The sequence below is a fragment of the Dendrobates tinctorius genome, unplaced genomic scaffold (assembly GCF_039654945.1).
Source record: "Dendrobates tinctorius isolate UK_male_01 unplaced genomic scaffold, ASM3965494v1 ptg000011l, whole genome shotgun sequence".
Classification (NCBI taxonomy): domain Eukaryota; kingdom Metazoa; phylum Chordata; class Amphibia; order Anura; family Dendrobatidae; genus Dendrobates; species Dendrobates tinctorius.
The window spans coordinates 15,099,315-15,122,122 of NW_027361679.1; the positions used below are offsets into that span (position 1 = coordinate 15,099,315).

Here is a 22,808-nt window from a genome sequence, read left to right on the forward strand (position 1 = left end):
GGAGTGATGGGGTGAAGGCAATGATGGGGAGAAGGGGGTGATGGAGCACTTATTCAAAACCTATGGTGAGTTGAGTCACATTATAAATGTTATTAATTATAAGTATGCACTGCTACACTACAACCGCGTCCATAGCCCCGCCCCCTTATGACCAAAGCCCCGCCCCTGCCACACCTCCATCCCCGCCCTGCCGGGCCACGGAAGAATGGTCTTGCTTGAAACCGGTCCCTGGTGCAAAAAAGGTTGGGGACCACTGATTTAAGACATCCCCCAATTTCACTCCAGATTTAAAGGAAAAAAAAAGTGAGTCTTCTAATCCGAAAAACTTTACAGGCTAACTATTAGGCTTTTCTTGTGTTAAGAATATGGCACCAAGTAATATGTTCTTCTATAAGGACGCTACAATAAATCCTGAATGATAATGTAGCATGTATTCTCAAGTTTATTTGTATTTCTGCATATAAAACACAAGTACAGTTGTTCCACCAAAGCTTTTATTGATAACGTGCTCTTTAAACACCAATTCAGATTTCATATACACAAACACCAACACCGAAAGTTTAATTTTAGTACCAACACAAGGAAATGGAGACAATAACAGAATGAGTGGAGCCACAAGAAAAAAAAACAAAAACTCAATAGTGGTATATACATCAACAGATCTTACATGGTTTCAGAGCCACGGATTTATTTTTCCACATTTTCTATACTCTACGAATGTGACTTGTACATTACGGACAACCTCCAGTATAAAATTAGGCATGTAGATGATTACTGCCTCACTTTCTACATATATAGCCCTTGTGCTTGTGAAAGGATCTATATACTATAGTGAATACTAGTGATGAGCGATCGTGCTTGGGTAATGTCTTGTCGAATACACGGCGTGGATTGCCTGTTTGTTATGCAATCCCCCATGTGTTGAGGCGGTCTAACAGACACATATCATGCAGCTGCAGGTACTCGAACATAATATATGTGCTCGGATAAGATGTCATCCGAGCACGTTCGCTCATCACTAGTGAATACAAGTCCCCAGGAAATCACATTGGTTAACATCTGAAATTTTACAAACACGGCAGCAAACAGAAATGGAGGTCACAGCTAAAGATTTTGTTCATTGTGTTCTGCCTTGATTTAAAACTTTCATAAAAAATGTGATGTTTTCTTTTTCTTTCAATACACCTTTTCTTGATGTCAGGTTTTCAGCCCTACACCATGCATGTAACATACAATAGTAAAATGTGTGTGTACCCTACGTATACCCGCCTAGGCCATGACATAAGGCACTACATCAGTAAAATCAGAGAGTACTTTACCTACAGAATGACTAGGAAAAGATCTACTGTTCATGCCACACAAATGTGCACAGAACGTCTCTAACACCAGGTACCCGTACCGAGTTTGCTTATCAGCACTCATATTCCAATTGTATTACTCCTTAATTTTTAATACAGGCCGTGTTGTTTCTCGTTAATAAATACTGATTGCTAAATGAGCACACTGCGATATACACATATGTAAAAAAATAAAAATAAAATAAAAACACTTGTCAGCTTACAAGAGACCTCAGTTTCTTCACATACGTTAAATTAAACATAAGGAAAACTATAAAACCAGTTTTTCATTGTGAATTGAAAATTAATGTGTTTATTGCTTGAGGCAGAGGTCTAACAGTGTTACAGTATATTATTTATTTTGGCAATTGGGAAACAACTCTGTTGTACCTTACCAGTACACTTTATTATAAGGGCATGACATTCAGAATGTTTTCACTTCTTATTTTACTATGCATGGTTCCATTTTTAGTTTGTTCATGAAGTGATGTAGCTCATATATTGGCCAGTAGATGTCAGCACTGCAAGCTACAGTTCAGAGTAGAAGAAAAGTATTGGTTTATGGCATACCGTGAAACTATACCGTATCATCTAACTATTAAGTAGAGGGTTAATGCAACAACGTAGAGCCTATTGTGTTAGCAAAGTCAAGATAAGCAGTTTTCACACTGACATGAGCAAAAATAAAGTAATGGCAAACTAAAGGGGACCACTGCCTGAAAAGGGCAACAAAGAACAGATCCATAACTGTACCAATAATGAATACACCTTAAAGAGCCAAAGAAAAACGGACAGCATTTATTTTTTTTGTTAGATTGCTCCCCTAAATGCTGAGCCAGCAGCAGATCCATCCCCGACATTAGAAATTGCCACACTTTAATTTCAGCGAGACCTGCTGACCAACTAATGTGTAATAGGAGTATGGTCGATGTTCCTTTTTCTTTTTTCTCCCAAGCCTTGAAAGATGAGACATGTTAAATTTCAGTCTACTGATCCATTGTTTTCAAGGGAGAAAGGCAACCACACGAAAGGTGTCTGGCAGCATCTACGCCTTTCCTCTTCCCATGGAGAATAAATGTACTGTAAGGCTATGTGCACACGTACGCAGAAAACTTCAGCATGAAAACCGGACTCCTTCCCAGAAAATGCGCGTTTTTGCCGCGATTTTTTCCGGAGCGTCCCCAGACACATAGAAAATAGCCAGAAATGCGAAATTTACCGCAAAATTAATGAGCATGCTGCGTTTTTCACCGCAAAGCGTTTTTTCGCGGTAAAAAACGCATCAATATGCACAAAAAGTGCAAAATGCATTATAATTAATGGGAAGCTTCTTTTAGGCGTTTTTTGTGCGGATTTTTTGGTAAATCCGCAGGAAAACCGCGAAAAAAACCACTGTGTGTGAACACAGCCTAACTCCTTCCTCTGGGCAATATGACTGGTCAGCTCAGAGGAAGCGGATTCTATATGGCTGTCATTGATAAGAACATGGCACAGGGGATAGCAGTATAATAGGGCACTGTGGTCAGCATGCTTATGGGGCCCTTTGGCTGCCAATGTAATGAGGTATTCCTAGTTTCACTTTCACTGGGACGGTAACATATCATATGAGGATTACTCATAGCATAAAAACGCTAAACGTTTCCAATTTTTATGATTCTAATTTTTGGTGCTTCCAAATAATACAGCATATTCATCTGTGGGAGTATGTGAAGTACAACTGATCTTACTACTTGACTATTGCACCTCCCACGCTAGACACCATGATATCAGGGTAACAGACGTTACTATGAGCACCAGGTATCCAGGAAATCTATGTAGATATTATACACAGCTCTGGCAAAAATTAAGTAACCACCACATCAAAGCCCTGTCATGGGCAGCCCATTCTCCAGACCTGAACCCCACTGAGAACCTCTGGAGTGTAATCAAGAGGATGATGGATAGTCACAAGCCATAAAACAAGGAAGAACTGCTTACATTTTTGCACCAGAAGCAGTGTGAAAGACTGGTGGAAAGCATGCCAAGACACCTAAAAGTTGTGTTTAAAAATCATGGTTATTCCACAAAATATTGATTTCTGAACTCTTCCTGAGTTAAAACATTAGTATTGTTGTTTCTGATTATGAACGTGCTTTCTTAGCATTATTTGAGGTCTGAAAGCACTGGGTTTTTATCTTAATTTTGACCATTTTTCTTTGTCAGAACAAAAATACAAAATTTATTGCTTGGAAATTCAGAGACATGTTCTCAGAAGTTTATAGACTAAAAGAACAATTTACATTTTACTCAAAAATATACCTATAAAGAGGAAAATCAGACAAACTGAACATTTGAAAAGCAGTCTCTTAATTTTTGCCAGAGCTGTATATACACACACACACATTTATTTAAGACAACATGTAAAAGGAACATCTTTTACTCCAACTTTGACAATTCATTAAAGGAAATCTGTCAACTGTTTTTTGCTATATAATCTGACAGCAGAATGAGGTAGGGACAGAGACCCTGATTCCAGCAATGTATCACTCTTGCAGCTGTGATAGTCACATTTTTCTCAGCTGCAGAATGCTGAGCTATGTATAACCCCGCCCACACCACTGAGTGGCAGCTTTCTGCCTGCAATGTGTATTAACAAAAAGCTTCTAAGCAATGGTGGAGGCGTGGTTGGACAAAAAAAAAAAAACACAAGACACCTAGTGATAATCTCCTGCTGATAAAACACTGATTTTACTTAAACAAAACACAGCCCAATAAGTGACAGATCACTGGCATTAGGCCCTACATCATCGTGATCTCAGATTACATAGCAAAAACCTGCTCACAGATTCCCATTAAAGTCATATTCTGATTATGTGTGATTCTATTTTTTGGGTGAAATATGTTTATTCTAATGAAAAGAACAAATAAAAGGAAACCCCAAAATATTACCAACCACCATGGAAAGGAAATCATGTAAATAAAATGATAGATATTATTGTCAGCCTCCGTACAAGCCAAACATGTGAAAAAAAAAAATTCAAATTCATTGCATGTTCCTGTTGCAGTACTAGGTTACAGACTATTGCTTAGATAACGCATCACACCATGTGACTATAGAGGCCAAATCGCTGGCCTCCAAACTGACAAGTCCATTAGAAAGGCGGGACTGCTGTGGCCAATGATTAGGTAAAATGGCTTATGAACGGCATTAGAAAACAAATTATAATGCAGAAAGGACAAGGTAAGCTTGAGTGTCCCCTAGAGACACCAACGTGCAAATGGTGCCACATTCGCTTTTGGTGCCAAATTTAAAAAAGTACATTATTTTTGTTCCATTATTTTTAGCTACAAGAACGCAATTTGTCAAGAAAACAAACGTAATCTGAATACATATCAAAGTCTGCAAGATATGTCACATAATAATGCAAACAATATAACAGAATGCCCGGCCATTTGAGCTTCAAGGTTTTGAAATTAAAGTTACTACATTGGTGTAAAGAGACATAGCTCTCGACAAGGGTCCCTCTAGATAAGGCATCTCTACGATGCCCTAACAACATTAAAACTAGCAGGTGCAATTACAACCACACAGCTCAATGGCTTCTAGTAATTGTTTAGTAGGTGCCATCACATACCCCAACTTAGCATTATTGGGATATCATTTAGAGGGGCCTGTCATAGTGGCAGGTTTCTTTACCCGTAAATATATTAGAATATAAAAGGGGTATATTCTGGGTGGAATAAGTTGTCACCTGTCCACCTAAAAGGTGATAACTTCAGGATTGGTGTGAGACCCCTGGGACGCCCACCAATGGACAGAATGGGGATCTTTAATCCCTATAAAACCAAACCCTGTACATAATTCGAATATATGCAAACATTGACTATGTAATCTTTAAACTGCATTACTGATACACAGAATACACATATATAATCAAGGCACCTTGCTCAAAAGTTTGTGCACCCACTAGTAATGAGAGAGAGTGCTCGGATAAGGCCTCGTTCACACATCCGGTGTCAGGGGTCCGGCGGCGTGCGGCGAAAAGCCGGGCCGCCAGATCCGACCTGCAGCGGTGACACCAGATGTACATGCGGCGCCTGATGAGGCTTGGAGGACATGTAAAGGAGCTGCAGCATCGGGGGACGAGAGAGCCAGCCGGAGAGAGATCGGGAGGTGAGAGAAAAGTCAGAGAGACAGTGGGGGACGAGAGAGCAGCCAAAGAGAGAGCAGAGGACGAGAGAGCAGCCAGAGAGACAGCGGGGGATGAGAGAGCAGCCAAAGAGAGAGCGGGGGACGAGAGAGCAGCCAGAGAGACAGCGTGGGACGAGAGAGCAGCCAGAGAGACAGCGGGGGACGAGAGAGCCAGCCGGAGAGAGATCGGGAGGTGAGAGACCAGTCAGAGAGACAGTGGGGGATGAGAGAGCAGCCAAAGAGAGAGCGGGGGATGAGAGAGCAGCCAGAGAGACAGCGGGGGATGAGAGAGCAGCCAAAGAGAGAGCGGGGGACGAGAGAGCAGCCAGAGAGACAGCGTGGGACGAGAGAGCAGCCAGAGAGACAGCGGGGGACGAGAGAGCCAGCCAAAGAAAGGTATGGAGAGAGAGAGGGAAGGGGAGGGGGGAGAAAGAGAGATGCACGCCGGGCACTTGTGGGGGTTAAAACTCACAGTGCCCGGGCATGCGCTGTTGAAAAAGCCAGTCCGGGGCTGCAAAAAAACGTTGCAGCCAACGCTTTTTGCAGACGCCGGACTGCGCATGTTTGCCGTATCCGGCAAAACCCGGAGGCGCCGCATGTCCATCCGGCACGATGCGGCGATCATTACATTCTATGTGAAAAAGCCGGATCCAATTCCGGATCCGGTTTTCACAATTTTCGCCGCATCGTGCCAGATTTAAAAAAAACGGATGTGTGAAAGTAACCTTAGGCGTTATCTGAGCATGCTCGTGCGCTAACCGAGTGTCTTCTGCGTGTTCGAAAAACATGTTCGAGTCCCAGCACCTGCGTGTTTCATGGCTGTTCAACAGCTGCAACACAGGCAGGGATTGCCTAATTGTTAGACCAACCCTGCATGTGTTGCGGCTGTCGAACAGCCACGAGACATGCAACCGCGGGGACTCCAACATATTATTCAAGCACAACGAAACCACTCAGTTAGCATCCAAGCATACTCGGGTAACACCTTATCTGAGCACGTTCGCTCATCACTAGTGGCCACCGGTCACGACAAAACAACCTTTCTCTTAAGGGGACTAACCGATTTCATCAAATATGCCTCTCCTTGGCCAAAAGCTTATGTATTTAAAGGGCAGGTAGGATCTAATGCTAATTAATAATAGCCTTTGGCTGACGGCAGGAGAGGTCAGCCAACTACGGAAGCACGCACCACCTCCCATAGTATACTACAAAGAGGCAAAAAAGCAACTGACCAGCACCTTCTAATGGTATGAAGCAAGTGTGAACCGTTGCAAGCTGCTTTGTATAGAATCCAGTCACAAGAGTGCAGCAGCCGCACACTGCATGTGCTAACGTTTATGTAGGTTTGCACATATATCGTAAAATCCAAGAATATTTAGCTAGTTACCGAATATCATTTCATGTAATTATGATTAACACCTTAAATATCTGACAGGAGTTTAATCTCTGCAGTTACAAATGTTTAGAAACATACAAAAATACAAAAGATGGGAAAAAAACAAAGTATCAGTAAATCAAATGAATTGTTGATTTAGGGTAAAGTCATGATTAGTATAAATTTATCACTAAAGAGAAAGCGTTAGTGGGTTTCTTTCATGTTTAGTGTCCTTGATATTCCTTAATTTAAAGGGAATCTGTCAGCTAGATTTAACCCCCCAAAACTATTTATATGCACATAGAAAAGTTCAGCAATGCTTTTACATGGGCAGTTTGTTCCTGCATTATTGAGGAAACATCGTTTGACGTGACATGGAAATGAGATCTAAAGCCTCTGTCACTCAAGATCTACTCCTTTTTTAGAGTTGAGCAAAAACAATATTCGCTCCCGAAAGTAATCAGAACAGAATTTTAAAAAATTCGTTCAACTCTACTTGCGACATAGTACTTCTTGCTCCTACTTGACTGACACCCTCTATGCTGTGTCACTTCGGGCAAAGGGAGTCAAGCAAGAGGAGGTGGCGCGGGGCAAGGAATAGAGCTGGAGTGACAGGTTTCACATCTTCAACCTCATTTTCATATCAATTCAAACACTGATTTCTCAGTTACTGAGGAGCAGAATGGCCTGCTCAAAGGTAATGCTGGACTTCCCTTTCAAACAGCTACATCCATATATAAATACTTTTGACGGGTGAAAACCTGCTGACAGATTTCCTTAAAATCCAATGTTGAAGAGGTTTTACAAACGGAACAAAGAACGTCCAAAACCTACAAGGTTATCAAAACGCAAGCCTGATTTTACCTTACTTAACTTGGTAAGTATTTTAAAAAAATTATTATTTAACGAAAACTATATAAGTAATATAAACTAGACAGACTTGTTGCCTCATAGATGCTCTAACATGCTGAGCACATAATTATTGAATTTTAGGGGACCCGTTATTGCCAACCAGTTGCTAAATTATAATATCTAAAGACTCCATATATTTAAATAATATCTTACATTCACTAATAATATGTTTAGTCCCTCCTAAACCACCATTAGAGTTGAACAAACTGATTTGTATTGCCCAGGTCTGACATCTTATGTTTAAGATGAGGGAATTCCTAAATTCTGTGCTCAGATTCCTAGGCGCCTCTTTTACTTACTAGGCTCTGTGACATATTTTGCAATATAATGGCTTTGCAGGACCTAGTAAACTGAAGAAGATCCCGGGATGAAAGCCCAGATATGAAGACGGTGCAGGTCCAGCTGCAACAAAAGACCGCAATGGATTTCGGACCAGGGCAATATGAATCTTTTTGCTCTAACAATTATGTAATAAAATGTTTGCACTGTGGCCTAATAATGTGGCTACTAGTGCTAACACTAACATGCAGTCAACATGTTAAAGCTTTAATCTTTTTATAGCCTTGTTTCTAGAAACAATGGTCGTGTCTATGTGCTGTATACTATGAAAGAACAAAATATCACATATACTACTAACCTACAAGAAAACACATCCATTAGTAACTAAAATGTCAGAAAATAAGTTATTTTTATGGTGTGAGATCTTGCTACTTAGATTAACAAAGACAAAATACATTTAGGGAACATATTGGGTGATTTGTCTTTTTCCCTCCATGGAGGCAAATTTGTGGAATTAAAGTGATGCGATCATATACTTCGTGATATCTTCGATGATAGTCATGTTTCAACAGCACCGGACAGACAAAAGGAGGGCCCCCATGCAAGAACAGTATATGAGACCTTAACACTGCAATAATGTGCTTGTGACAGCAGCTTCTTGCAGTCTTCAAGGTCTATCACTCTACGTGGGCAGGGGAAGGCTTTCTCTGTATTTTCTGTAAATTAGCTTTTAATATAAAACTTATTTAATCTAATCATAGAAGAAAACCACATTTATGCCCCAGATTCAGACCAGTCAGACATGCTAAAATATATATTATTAGAGTCCATTTCTCTCCTAAAAGTGACTAAAATACATAAAATTACAGGTAAATTAATCCTGTATAAAAGGATGGCTTCCCGTATATCAAATAGGTAAAATAGTTTATACGAAATTACATTAAAAAAAACCTAATGTTTAAAAAAAATGACCTGATTAGACGATTTTGGCTTGAGAACAATGGCATTCTGCAAAGTATGCATGTAAAACACATTATTTATCACACGGTTCTCCATACCACAGGAAGACCCAAATAACTTACCGTAAAATGTATGGCTTATTTTAAGGAAGCTCACTGCATTACATACTCTTGTGAAGACCCCAGCTCAAGTGTAGGGTTTTTTACATACAACATATTACGCACAAGAAGAGTGGTCTATTGAAACCTTAATCTTAATTATGAGGGTATATCAATTTCTCACAGCAATATTTGGATATGAGGCACACTGAGGTTTGAAAGAGTCATTAAAAGTTAACAGCATTGGCGTGCTTCTTGCAAAGTGGTTTATCCTTCTTCGAAAAGAACGTTTGGCCCTCCAAACTCGTGCAACATACCTAGCGGAAAGAAGAACAAATGACAACATGTTACTATGTCTATGTTTACATCTATATGCAGGGGAGTACGTGTGCGCTTTGTATCTTTACCCAAGGTATGGCAGTACATTTGGTTTATTTGGGTAAGGTAATATGGTATGGTTTGGGAATTGTATCAGCTTTTTTCTGGTTATGGTAGGTCATTATTATTTGTGATTAGTATGAAAATTTTTGGTGAAATTATATCAGAGTGTATGTTAGGATTTTCTGGGTTTAATTGTAATATGTGGAAAATGATTAGTAGCTTTCTTTGGAAATTCTGTGAAAAGACTATCATAGCCTGTATGAAAGCCAAAGCAGGGAACACTGCAGCCTTTTAAGGAGCGGGAAAGGAAATTAGAGCTTACAGCTCAGCTATAGAGGTAGGTAGAAAAAGTGTCAAATCAATGGACAAATACTCAAGACAGTAATATGTTGAATAACTGCAGCAGTGAAGAAGATGAAAATAATACAGAGGTTCACTTGATGTGGGGAGAGCAAGTATAGATGTCAGCAGCAGTAATGGACTCTGTGTGATTGATCAGTGATATGGTGTAGCTGGTATTTGTTCCAGTGTATTTGAATTACATGATCATGATGAAGACTGTAGTTGAAACGTGTTGATCTGCCCTTCTGTGTACCAGTGCCCGACATCAAGTGTGTTCCACATTTTTTTACTACTTTGGATTAAAAGTTAATTTCTAACAACCTCCGCCTACCGCTGATTCTTTTCTTTTTTCTCTCTATTTGAATTACAATTAGATTTTTTTCTTCATTATTAATGCACTAATGTACAGAAGCAAGGCAGCACAAGCGTTCTTAAACAAAAAAAAAATTCTGAAATCCGTGTCAAGAGATCTTTTGTTTCCGTCACAAGTGACAGTACTGAGCGTCTGCATTTCCTATTTAATAATTTCTGATGAGAGATTATATTTTTTTTTTTTCATATCTGTTTTACTGTCAAATTTTAAATACATACAAGCCACAATACAGTGCCCTGTTGAAGGTGCTGGCTATTTTGATGTGTACCTACCTAGCATTTTTTATAATATTTATAATGTCAGTTTTGGGAAGGGGGCTGAATATTGTTAAAAAAAAAAATAAAATTAAGAAAATGTTGACATTAAGGCTATGTTCACACATTGCATTTGTGCTGCTTTTTTATGCAAATTTTAAGCGCTGTTTTACAGTACCAGTAAAAGCTATGAGGTTGAATTGGAAGACTGCTGCATTTTTGCAAACTGCAGCATTTCACTTCTTTCAGTGTTTTTGCAGCTTTTTTTTCACCCATAGAAAACAATGAGTAAGTGTAAAAATGTAGAAAAAAAAACACAGGTATCAGGTTTTGCGGCATTTTTGGTGCAAAAACCCAAGGAAGTGACATCATGTTTTTCTGGCGCACTAAACTTCAGAAGTATGCACAAGAGACAATAAAAACGCAGCAAAACCTGCTTTTTGTAAGCAGCTTCTTTACTACCAAGAAAGCAGGTTTTGACTGCAGAAAAAAAAAGCAGCAAAAACGAAATGTGTGACTATAGCTTAACGGTGCACGTCTTTTTTTTTTTTTTTTTTTTTTTTTATATACCAGATTTTTAGTTCAATTTGACAACCGTACATGCCACATATACTGCGGCCAGACGCCACATTTTGCTTTCTGAACATGAACCTAATTACCTAGCATTTATGGGTTTTTTTTGCAAGGGTTGATTTATTGGGGTTGAAAAAATTATTAAAAGTTAATTTATTATAGTGATGTTCAAACTGCATAGAAAAAAAGTAGCAATGGATAGGGTAGTGTAAAAGAATAAATGACTGTGTGTCATCTTTACATGTACCGGCAGGCCTGGGAACAAGCGGTACAGTTTGACCTCCTCCCAGGCGCCACGTTGACAAAATATGTGCAGCACATGTGCACACTGATGATATCCGTGTGCCATCAGCATGACACGCACTGGCGGCTGGGAAGAAGCGGTGCAGTTTGTGCTGTTGCCAGCGCCGGCTGCTGAAGGCAACTCTCATCATTGTTACTTGGTCTATCTGGAGCCAATGATGGGAGCTGTATTCAACAGCAGCTGTGCTCCTCATGTGTAAAAAAATAATTAAACAAAACGGCGTGGGCTCCAGCACAATGTTCATAACCACCAGAGGGGAAGCCCATGGGCTGATGTTAATAATCTGGGGTGAAACACAAAGGTGACAATGAACCCCACAAATATTACCCCACTTGCCACCGCCCAAGGCAGTTGGGAAGAGCAACGCTAAGCACAAGATTTGGCGATTCTTATAGATAGATGTGCCATTTCTGGGGATGCCGAGGGCTGATGTTGCTAGCTTGGAAGGGACAACATCTCTGACCCCTTGCCAGGCTATTAATATCAACTCACAGCTGATTATATTTTTTAATAAAGTAATTGTGTCAGGGATAAGACCCACTTTTTAAATCCGATTTTTATTTTTGTAAGTGTATTTTTTTCCTTTTTTTTTGTAAATTTCTACTATTTTTCATATCACAATCTGCAATAAAAAGAAATTTAAAAAGTATTATTGCAACTTTTACACTGGCTACTGGAAAGATTCTAAGCGCACATTTTGCGGTGCGTTGCATCCATTAGGCAGACATTCAAATAACAACATGCTTGCAAATGTAACATACAAATATTAGTAGGCTGCCGATATCTAAACCAATACTCACAGAGCAGACAAAGCAAGTGTTATGCCAGGTATGTCCAAGAGCTTCAAGGAATCGATCTCCAGCTTCAATAGGAAACTCGCATCCATGGCACATAGTACCAAACAAGGAATAATAATCTATACAATTAAAAATAATAGGAAAAATCAGATGTAAAAACAGTATAAAGAGATAAAAAAAATATTCCTAAATAAGAAATTGCAGGAAAAGATCTTTTATGAATACACAAAATCAAGTCTTTCTGCTTATGTCAACCTGACTAGTGCATGAATTACCAAGGAGAAAATGAGTAGATTGTTATCTGGAAAGATCGTGAATAGCAATGATAGGATGCAGACCTTTGCAATGAAATTACATCATTGTCATGAGACGTCCAGGGTCATCAATCTGCAGAGGAAAAGGCACTGCTCTGCCTCACCACCACAAAAATAATAACTACACTAATGCATGAGAATAACTTATATTGGGGCCCTCAATTCTCAGAGGAAAATATACTCTTCCAATGTATTACTAGCTTTAAGCCCAGTTCCAGAACTTCAACTGGATGAGGGAAAATCAGATGTTAGAGTAGTATCAATTACAGACTTTCTACTGAAAATATACACTGTCATTATCTAATGAAACTGTAGAATGAGAGAAAATCCCAAAATTAGACCAAAACTATTAAGGATACGCTTCAAGCTATAATAGAATCCAAAAAGAAGGAAGTGTAGACCCCAGATAAAATAAAATAAATTTTATTTATTACATAAATATAAAAACCAATGACAGGAAAAATGCATACACAAAAGGGACTAAAAACTGAGCAGAATGAACTCCAAGCGGTCTACACCAGAATAAGACAGAATATGAACTAAGGCTAGTTTCACATTAGCGCTTTTGAGCGCAGCGACGGCCTGCGCACGGCCGCCGCTAAGCCCCACCCCTGCCGCACCTCCGCCGGTAGCTCCGCCTACCGGCGCATGACGCTGCATGCGTCCCCTATCTTTATCACTGGGGGCGCAGGCCGTGCGCAGTATGCGTTTGGCGGCGCATGCGCCTTTTTGACGGTGCGCCGAGCGCAACCAAACTGCAGCAGGTTGCGTTTGGCGCAGGTCGGCGCACCGTCAAAAGGACGCATGCGCCGCCAAACGCATACTGCGCACGGCCTGCGCCCCAGTGATAAAGATAGGGGACGCAGGATGCATGTAGCGTCATGCGCCGGTAGGCGGAGCTACCGGCGGAGGCGCGGCAGGGGGCGGGGCTGCGCTCAAAAGCGCTAATGTGAAACTAGCCTAACATGACAAGAAATGACAAGTGTCAAGCAACACAGCCACATCACATATAGATTCAAAGTGACATGCTAATCTGAACAAAATAAAGTGCAATAGTGAAGAGATAAATTAGGACATAAACTGATAAGTCATATAAAAAGTATAAGTGCCTAATATACCGCCAAATTGCTGCATGACCATATGCTTAACATTAATTATAGCTGACTGTCATTAAATTGTAAAGTGCCATAGTGCAATGATAAGTTGGGTCTTAAACCAACGATTCATATAGTGGTAAGAAAGTGCAAGTGCCTAAAATCCCGCCAAGTTGCTACATGACCATATAGCTAAACATCAACCATAACTGACTGTCAATGGAGTATAGTAATTACCGTGGTGTAGACCTGACAGAGAGGAGGCCCCGACGCGCGTTTCGCTTGCCGCTTCTTCCAGTCCCTTTTGTGTATGTATTTTTCCTATCATTGTTTTTAATATTTATGTAATAAATAAAATTTATTTTATTTTACCTGGGGTCTACACTTCCTTCTTTTTGGATTGTAGAATGAGAGAGTAGCACATGCTGATTATCATTTCTTGTGAGCTATTTTTACTACATCTGTACCATTTCTGTAAGATACGGTACATCCAAGAAAATAAATATTGCTCCCTAAAGCGCTCAAAAAGTGATTTAGGTAAAGAGGAAGAACAGCAACAGGGAAATCCAATTTCCCATGTCTGCCCTCCAGAAATGAATCATCTGACTGTCTACTTGAGATTAGAAAACCAAGAATACATTATATGTACACAAACAAGACACATACAGAAGTTTTCTAGAAGTGTCTGATTAATATTTTTCAGATATAGATCGATATATACCGTATATATATATATATATATATAAAAAACTTATGCATCTATATGCAGTCACACTTAATCTCTGTATCTTAAAGCCCAGCATTTTGTTTTTATATTCTAAGATAATGTACATAAATTTAATGCAAGAAACAGCGGGGGATAAAACTGTCGGCTCACCTTTATGAAGTTCCACTGCACGGATACTTGCATTGCAATAAGACAATAGGAGAGTAAAAATGAATTCCGGCATCAGGGTCTTTCATAAAACTTCACAAATTTATTTTTTTTCGGGGGGGGGGGGGGGGGGGGGGGTTGGGGAAAAAAAAAAAAAAAAAAAAAAAATATCGCAATTCCACCCCAATGAAACCATTCAAATGGTTAAATTGTGATTTTTGGATATTTTTTCTTTTTCACAATAAATTAACAGATTTTTATGGGTCCTGATGCTCAAATTAATTTCTCTCTCCAAGTTTAAGCCCCACCCCAGTCATTCTGCCACCACGTAAAAGGTTTTTGTAACCTTCTGCATCGCGGAGTTCCAAAAGTCACAGAGCATTGTTCTGAATTCCCATAGAGATGCATTGAGAATTTTTTTAAAAAGTGATCTCCGTTTCACAAAACTGTGCCATTTGTCTGGTCACAACAGCAGTCACAAGGTGTCGGAGCGGGGCTGAAAACTGCCATCGGTGAGTTTGCAACCACATGCATTATACATACGTACGTGACCCCTAACAAAGGGATAATACGAAAAAAATGCTCGACTAGGGCTTTAAAGAGCTAATTAAGGTTTTCTTGCTTTTGACAAATACATACCAGTCTCACAATAAGGATCTCCATCTTCCAAATGGAAGACGCTGTTCCGGATAGGAGTCTGACATGCCACGCATACAAAACAGGAGACATGCCAGGTCTGCTTCAAAGCATTGATGACTTCCTGCCATGATCAAAAGAAAGAAGTGTTGATCAATAAATGATTTGGAAATAAATTGAGGACAGGGGGTTATTCTGTTCAGCACTTGATATATTACAGAAAAAAATGCTCAGCTTTCATTCCTGAGTCTGAAGAACTTGTCACATGAGAATCTCATTAATAATGGAAGCGCCCACAGCCGAGCTGATGCTTCATTTTCAAAAAGTGTTCATTTCTGGTAATTGTGCAGATTCATTTTCTGAATCAATACATTTATGATTTTCAAGGTGTCAGGATGTACAGGTGGTGCTAACCTTCAATAAGAGGCATCAAAAATGACATCACAATGACCAAGATACAAAAAAACCACCACCGAGAGATGGACTGTTTAACGAATGTTGAAATAGTGGGCAACCATTTTAGATCATTTCATAAGGAGGCCACAGCTACAATAAGGGTGTGAGGAATAAAGTGTGCTTTAAGTGATTGAGGAGCTTACAGCATATGTAACAAAAGGCCGTGTCTATCCTGTGTTTATATTGGTTTGGTTTCTTGTTGTGATTTCTACACTTCCTTCTTAAACTTGTCCAGGAGAAAACTTTTAGTTAACTAGATACTTGTAGAAGCAAAAAATAGATAGAGCCGTTACGCACTCTTCCAGGCTCCAGCACTGCCTCTCTGCCGCTGCGCCTGTCTATAGTAAGGCAACAGTGCAAGTGACGTTGCAGCCAATCACTGGTTTTAGCGGACTGTGCCGTCAACATCAGCAATGCTGCCGAGCCCAGTGATGGTCTGGCAGCCTTCAAAGCATGTTCTTGATGTAACGTCACCACTGCAGAAAACAGGGCCCAAAGAAGCAGCGTAGGAGCCAGGGAGGGTTAGTAAAAGCTCAGTTTATTACTTTACACAACAACAAGCCTTTGGGTAACCCCTTCACCCTGTTTTCACTTTCCTGACAGGGCCATTTTTTACAATTCTGACCAGTGTCAGTTTATGTGGTTATAAGTCTGGAACGCTTCAACGGATCCCGCTGATTGAGAATATTCTCTCATGACAGATTGTACTTCATGGTACTGGTAAACTTTGTTCGATATGACTTGGATTTACTTGTGATAATATTGGAAATTAGGTGAATATTTTGAAATTTTCAAACTCTTAATTTTTATGCCCTTTAATCAGAGCTTTATGCCACATAAGCTAGTTAATAAATAACATTTCCCACATGTCTACATTACAACAGCACAATTTAAACAATTTTTTTGTTAGGAAGTTATAAGGGCTAAAAATAAACCAGCAACTTCTCATTTTTACAACAAAATTTAAAAACCGTTGCCCCCAAGGTGCTCAAAATCACATTCAAGGACTTTATTAACCCTTCAGGTGCTTCACAGAAATTAATGGAATATGAAAAAAAAAAAAAATTTAACATATAAACTTTTTTTTCCACAATAATTTTACTTTAGACACAATTTTTTTTTTTTCCAAAGGGTAACGGGAAAAAATAGACCCAAAAATTTGTTGTGCAATTTTTCCAGAGTACCCATTACCCCATATTTGGGGTAAAAGCACTGTTTGGGCACATGGCAGAGCTCGGAAGGGAAGAAACACGATTTGACTTTTTGAATGTAAAACTTGCTGGAACAATTAGCAGGCGCCCTGTCTTGTTTGGAGAGCCCTGGATGTACTTAAACAGTGGAAACCCCCCACAAGTGACCCCATTTTGGAAACTAGACCCCTGGAGGAATTTATCTAGATGTGTGGTGAACACCTTGAACCCTCACAGGTGCTTCACAGACGTTAATAAGGTTGAGCCATGAAAATAAAATAAAAAAAAACAAAAAAAAAACAATTTCTTCCCACAAAAATGTTTTTAGCCCCAATTTTTTATTTTATTTTCACAAGGCTAACAGGAAAAGATGGGAAACAAAATTTGTTGTGCTATTTTTCATGCGTACACCAATACTCCATATGTGCCAAAAACGAATTTTGAGGCACAGTGCAAAGCTCAGAAGGGAAGAAACGCCATACTGGAGTTCAGATTATGCTTGACTGGTTTGAGGGTGCCATGTCCCATTGGTAGAGCCCCTGAGATGCCAAAATAGCAGAACCCCCAATAAGTGACCCTATTTTACAAACTACACCTCACCTCTCAATGAATTCATCTATGGGTGCAGTGATCATGTTTGACACCACAAGTGTGTCACAGAATTTTATATCATTGGGTAGTGAAGAAAAAATAATACAATTCTTACCACCAAAATTTAGTTTTAGCTCCAGATTTTACATTTTCACATTGGGAAATGGGTAGAAATGGCACCAAAATTTGTACCACAATTTCTGCTGAATGTGGAAATACCTCATATGTGGCTGTACAGTATTGCTTAGCCATACGGCGAGATTCAGAAGAGACAGAGCACTATTTTCCTCCTGGAGTGCAGAATTTGCTGGAATAGTTTGCAGACTCCATATACAGAACTCCTAAGTGCTAGAAGAGCAAGTCACCCCATTTTGGGAATTGTACCCATTTGGGAGTTTATCTACAGGTATAGTGACGATTTTGACCCAATAAGTGTTTTCCAGAGATAAGCAGTTTTTAGAGGTGCACAAAACTGTGGCGGAATGCGCTTTTATGCACGTCTAAAAACACAGACTGTAGGCGGCATCCACAGTGCCTTCATCTGCCTCATTATAGGGAATCCTGCCAGATGTTCCATCTGAATTACAGTTTTCAGAGATTTACACGGAAACCCATAAGCGCTCAGCGTAGAGTACAGGATAAATGGTAGCCAAGCCTTCCTGCGATCTTTGGGAGGCAGAATGAACAAATCAACAGCAGGTGAAGAATTGGTTTTATTCATTTTTAAGCCGTTACTTGTGCTAGCACCAATCGTAGGCGTCGCTGCAAGGTGTCAACTCTCGCATGCATTTTATGCTAAAAATTATTTTTAGAATTGTATTTAATAACACATTTTTGCTTTTACAGGTTTTGTGTTTCCTGGCACATTCAACTTCAAAGTAGTCTGTGACTATAAATCAGCTAAGAGGAGCTCAGGAAAAAAAAAAACAAAAAAAAACAAAACAAAGTTACAAACTGTCCTATTAAAACTGTGAGAAGGAGCCACTGATGGATTCTCAGGTGAAGAAGTCGGCCTATTTCTTTTGTTAGTGCAGCTTTCCTCACAAACTGACCAGCACTTCTGTCCATAAAAATAGTTGCAGGCAGAGGAGCAAGTGACTAGATCAGTTCGTAAGCCTCCTCTAACAGACATGCAGCTTTCTCATATGAGGCATTTTACTACAGGAGGAGGCTGATGGACTAGTTTGGTCATATTCTCCTCCACCAGCGGCCATTGAATGGACACAAGAGCTGGTGAGTTTGTGAGGAAAGCTGCACTAACAAGAGAGAGTTTCCGACCTCTTTACCTGACAATCTGTCAATGAGCTCATTCTGATAGTCTAACAACAAAGTTTGGAATTCTTTTAGCGGTCTTTCTCAGCTGATTTAAGGCTACAGACTTCATTAAAATTAAATGTGCAGGGAAACAAGAAGTCTGTTAAAGTCAAATTATCCAAAATGTGCAATGAAACCAAAATTGCAAACATGCCTTTAGCACAAGATACATGTATTTAAGGGAAAAAAAAACTGACACAAAAAGGGGACAACCCCTTTAACTAAAAGTTTATCACAGACAACCTCTTTAATTATACATCAAAGCCGTACTACATTTCCTTTTACTACTTGATGTATTGAAAGCTCCTGTCTCTCACTCTTACACAACGTAAAAGGGGATCTATGGGTGACGATTAAAAAACATATACCGTAGTATTAGGCTATGCCAAGTGTGTGTGGCCACATCACATTTAATAACAAACAATACACTGTGCTTTCCTAAAGGATTACATTTTTCAAGTAGAAGAGATGAATGCGGCACTCAGCAATACTCACCTGGACCAGAAAGAAGAGTGTCAAGTGTGAAACTGTTGTATAATAACGCCTAATAGATGTGTCCCAATGGGCCTCAACTAGCCCAACAACTAATCATGCCCTATAAAAGAATAACGGGCGTTCAGCAAGTAGAACACAACATTTTTTTTTAATATTTAAATCTTTATTAAGACAAAAAGGTCACCTTTTCTTTCTTAAAATTCAAATATTTTCCCTTTTTTAGTGTGTTATATTTGCTGAATGCTTGTTATTATTTTATAGGGCATATAATTTAATGGAATTGAATTAAATGTGCAGAATTGGTTTGCATTGGCAAGTGCCACATCCATCTTTTCTATAACGAACCCACTGATTGGACAGTTTGCTGTATTGTTGCTGAGCACCACTGAGGAAAGGAGCGGGAACAATTGTGTTCTGAGTGCCAGAACTTCGCTTGATGGACTTTCTCAAGGACTGCAATGGTTCTGTAAACTAGACAATACAATACCTCACAGACACAAAGCACTGCTCGGATACACTTTGGCTTAGTCAGTCAGACGCATTAGATGGCTGTTGGCCAAACGATGCTTCAGTCGAGCTGTTTGCAAACAGCCGTCTCAGCCAACTTTCCCATACACAGGAGCGCTCGCTTGGCTCATGTGTTCTCTATGTGAAAACCATCGGCTGACACATCAGTCAGCCGCTTATCTCAGGGAGAGGAATGCGATCAGCAGTCAGAAATTGGACATGTGCGATCGACATCTCTCGATCATCAGGCGCCGGCGCACCCATACACAAACTGCCATCCAAACTTGTCAATACCGGCAGGTACAGCTGACTTTATTATAATGTGTTCGGGGGCACGAATACTATATTTTCTGCTTCTGCCAGCATTTTACAATAAGTCATGTGAGTGATAATACATATAGAAATCAATAACAAATTTATAATTAGGAATTTTGCTGGCAGTTTGTGAAATATTGGTGTATAATTCCGATTTACAGATGGATGCATTGCACCCTTCCATCCCCATCCTACAGAGCCATTGGAGTGCCTGCAAATGTGTTGTCTGTGCTTAGCAAATTGCTGCTTCTATGCTGTAGTCTAGAACTGTGTCTTTAAAAAGCACATCTCAATGGATTGCTGGTCAAATAGTTAGGAAATGTGTTGAGACTGGTAGAAAGAAAGATGAAGTGTTACAAGTTTCCTGCACTCTTCCAGATGACTATTCCAGCTGGTCTGGATATGCCGTCAAACAAACATTAGTAGCAGACAGTTGATTAACGTCACATCTGAAATGGCTAAAGTCTTTGCAGATTTCATCTGACCTATGTATTAGAAAACACAATGCATGCTAAAGTATTGTGCCTTTATTTATTGTATAATTTATGGTTCCTCTCTGATCCTTTCCAGAAAACGTCATCTATCTACTGAGTAGAAAGAAACACTGGGGAGCATTACTTACAGGCTGAATTTACAATCTACCTGATGTTGCCATCCCAGCCCACGAGGATAGTCTGCCTACGACAGTCTGCCTAGGACAGCCACACAACACTGCAGCCTAATGAAATCTCTATTAAGCACTTGATTTGCAGATAAGGCTTTCTGGCTTACACAGTCCTACACCTCAAAATCATTAGACAAACACCAGATCCTTGGAGCTCAAATATCTCACTCCAGAAAACAGATAGCCTGGAGTGTCTGAGAAGTCTGGTGCATATGTGATTGAAGAGACTCACCATTAACACGTGCCAGAATATCGATGGCTGGAGACAGAAAGAGAATTAAAACCTGAACAGTTATTTGTTGGGAATCATGCCCAAATGTTATAATACATACTGTATGGTCTCGTAAAAGCCAAGTAAAAAAAAAAAAAAGAACAAAGGAAGAAAAATGATGTTTTAAAACATCTGAATGGAATAAAAAAAAAAAAGAAAAATTAAAGGCACATTACGCATTGTTCATTTAATTTTAACTAAAATTATATAGTGTCTCCTTCATTCTTCCAAAGCACATTGCTCTTCTGCCTCCCAGCTTCCTTCTTGGGGTGGGGAGTGGAGGAAATATGCTCCTTAAGACCGAATGTCACTGAGTGACTGAGCCAGTGTGACACGACCCAATGGTTTTTCGATGACCAAACAGCACAACACAAAAGGGAACACCAGGGAAACAACAACAATGGTGGGCCCTGTTGATAGGGAACGGATGAATGGACACCTCCTGCACTCACCTGAGGATGTGCCCTGATGTCCCTATCATCCCTATACGGGTTCTTTCACCCCGTTGCCGGGCAGGATACCCAATTATCCCCCTTGCCCTGCTCTTATCCCCAAGTAGGAAACTAGCAGGTGAGAGCACTGGTCCCACCGCTGCACTAATACAACAAAAGGAATGGAAAGACAGACACCAGAAGGGACAACATAAAATGCAACACTTAACTTTCTCTGCTGCAAAGCACAGCGCAGCAGTATAAGGACACCAGATCAAAGTATTCAGCTGAAGCGCCACTGCATCCAGCCAGCTTCTTCTTCCAATTTGGTTACTGTATACAACAAACACCGACAGTCAGCTGATGCATCAGGTGCCCTCTTGAAGGATGGTGGGAGTGGTCGCCACCCACATCAGCAGACCCAGCAGCAATGCAATTACACCAGCAGGCCAGCGGGGGAAAAGACTGACATTACCCCCGATGGTCTGAAAGGAAAAAAGTTTTAATCTGAGAAGCCAGATCTGCTACAGATCCAAAAATGGATCGTGACACCGACAGCTCAGAAAAGCGTCAGGCTGCACGTGCATGCTGTACAGCAAACTGCTGGCACTTCAAAGCTGTGAAAAGAGGGCTCCGGGTGGGTTTCACCAGCCAGACGTCCAACAATCCGTATCACTTTGCAGCCCATGTAACACATAGAAACGTTGCGCAAATGATAAATATCCTTTAACTAATTCCAGCCACAGCCTGTTTTCCATTCTTGATCTGGCCAAATTTTTCAAATATGACCAATGTCACTATGCGATAACTCTGGAATGTTTCTGCAGATCTCCGCGATTATGAGATTGTTTTTTTCTAATGACACATTGTGCTTTATATTTTTCATTCAGGTTGATATGTTTTGCTCAATTTCTGAAAATATTTTAAATTTGATGAAAATTTAGAAATATTCAGAATTATAGAGCTCTGAATTACTATGCCCTTAAACAGATCGGGATTCCACACAAAATAAACAACATTAACAATATACCGTATGTCTACTTTACATCTGCTTCGTTATTTGAAACTTTTTTTTGTTACCATCTTGGAAAGGTTAAAAAGTAGCCATCATAAAAAAATGACCTATGGTACATCACAATCTCTATAAACTCAAAAACAAACAACAAAACGAAAATTTTCACACTGGCCGCTGGGGCTTTATTAGACTCATACTCCTTGTCCTTTCAAGAAGCGTTTTCAGCAAGCTCCTTCTCATCAGAGGCAGGATTACAATGACCAGAAACTATAAACAGGATCCAGGCTAACAAAAAATATCTTCCCCCAAAACAATTATTTGGTATATTAAAAAACCCAGTCCCCATATACAAACAGACAATAGTTATAGGATTCCAATATCAGACTAATAATGTTAATTTACAATTTCTGGTATCCTAGGAAAATGAAATTAACTTCTGAACTAGATTATGGTACCGGTAGATAGTGGAACACCAAAAGGCCGAG

At 39.9% G+C, this 22,808-nt stretch overlaps 1 protein-coding gene across 1 annotated transcript in view; it reads right to left on the bottom strand.

The window, feature by feature from the left end:
- Positions 1-476: 476 nt before the first annotated feature.
- LOC141101118 (PDZ and LIM domain protein 5-like) overlaps positions 477-22,808 on the bottom strand; it is a 90,760-nt gene continuing 68,428 nt past the window's right edge. The window contains exons 5-7 of the mRNA XM_073589945.1: positions 15,078-15,198; positions 12,160-12,275; positions 477-9,449 (exon numbers count right to left, since the gene is read on the bottom strand). Of these exons, the coding sequence (XP_073446046.1) occupies positions 9,360-9,449; positions 12,160-12,275; positions 15,078-15,198 (327 nt within the window). The 3' untranslated portion in view covers positions 477-9,359. The remainder of the gene's footprint in view (positions 9,450-12,159; positions 12,276-15,077; positions 15,199-22,808) is intronic.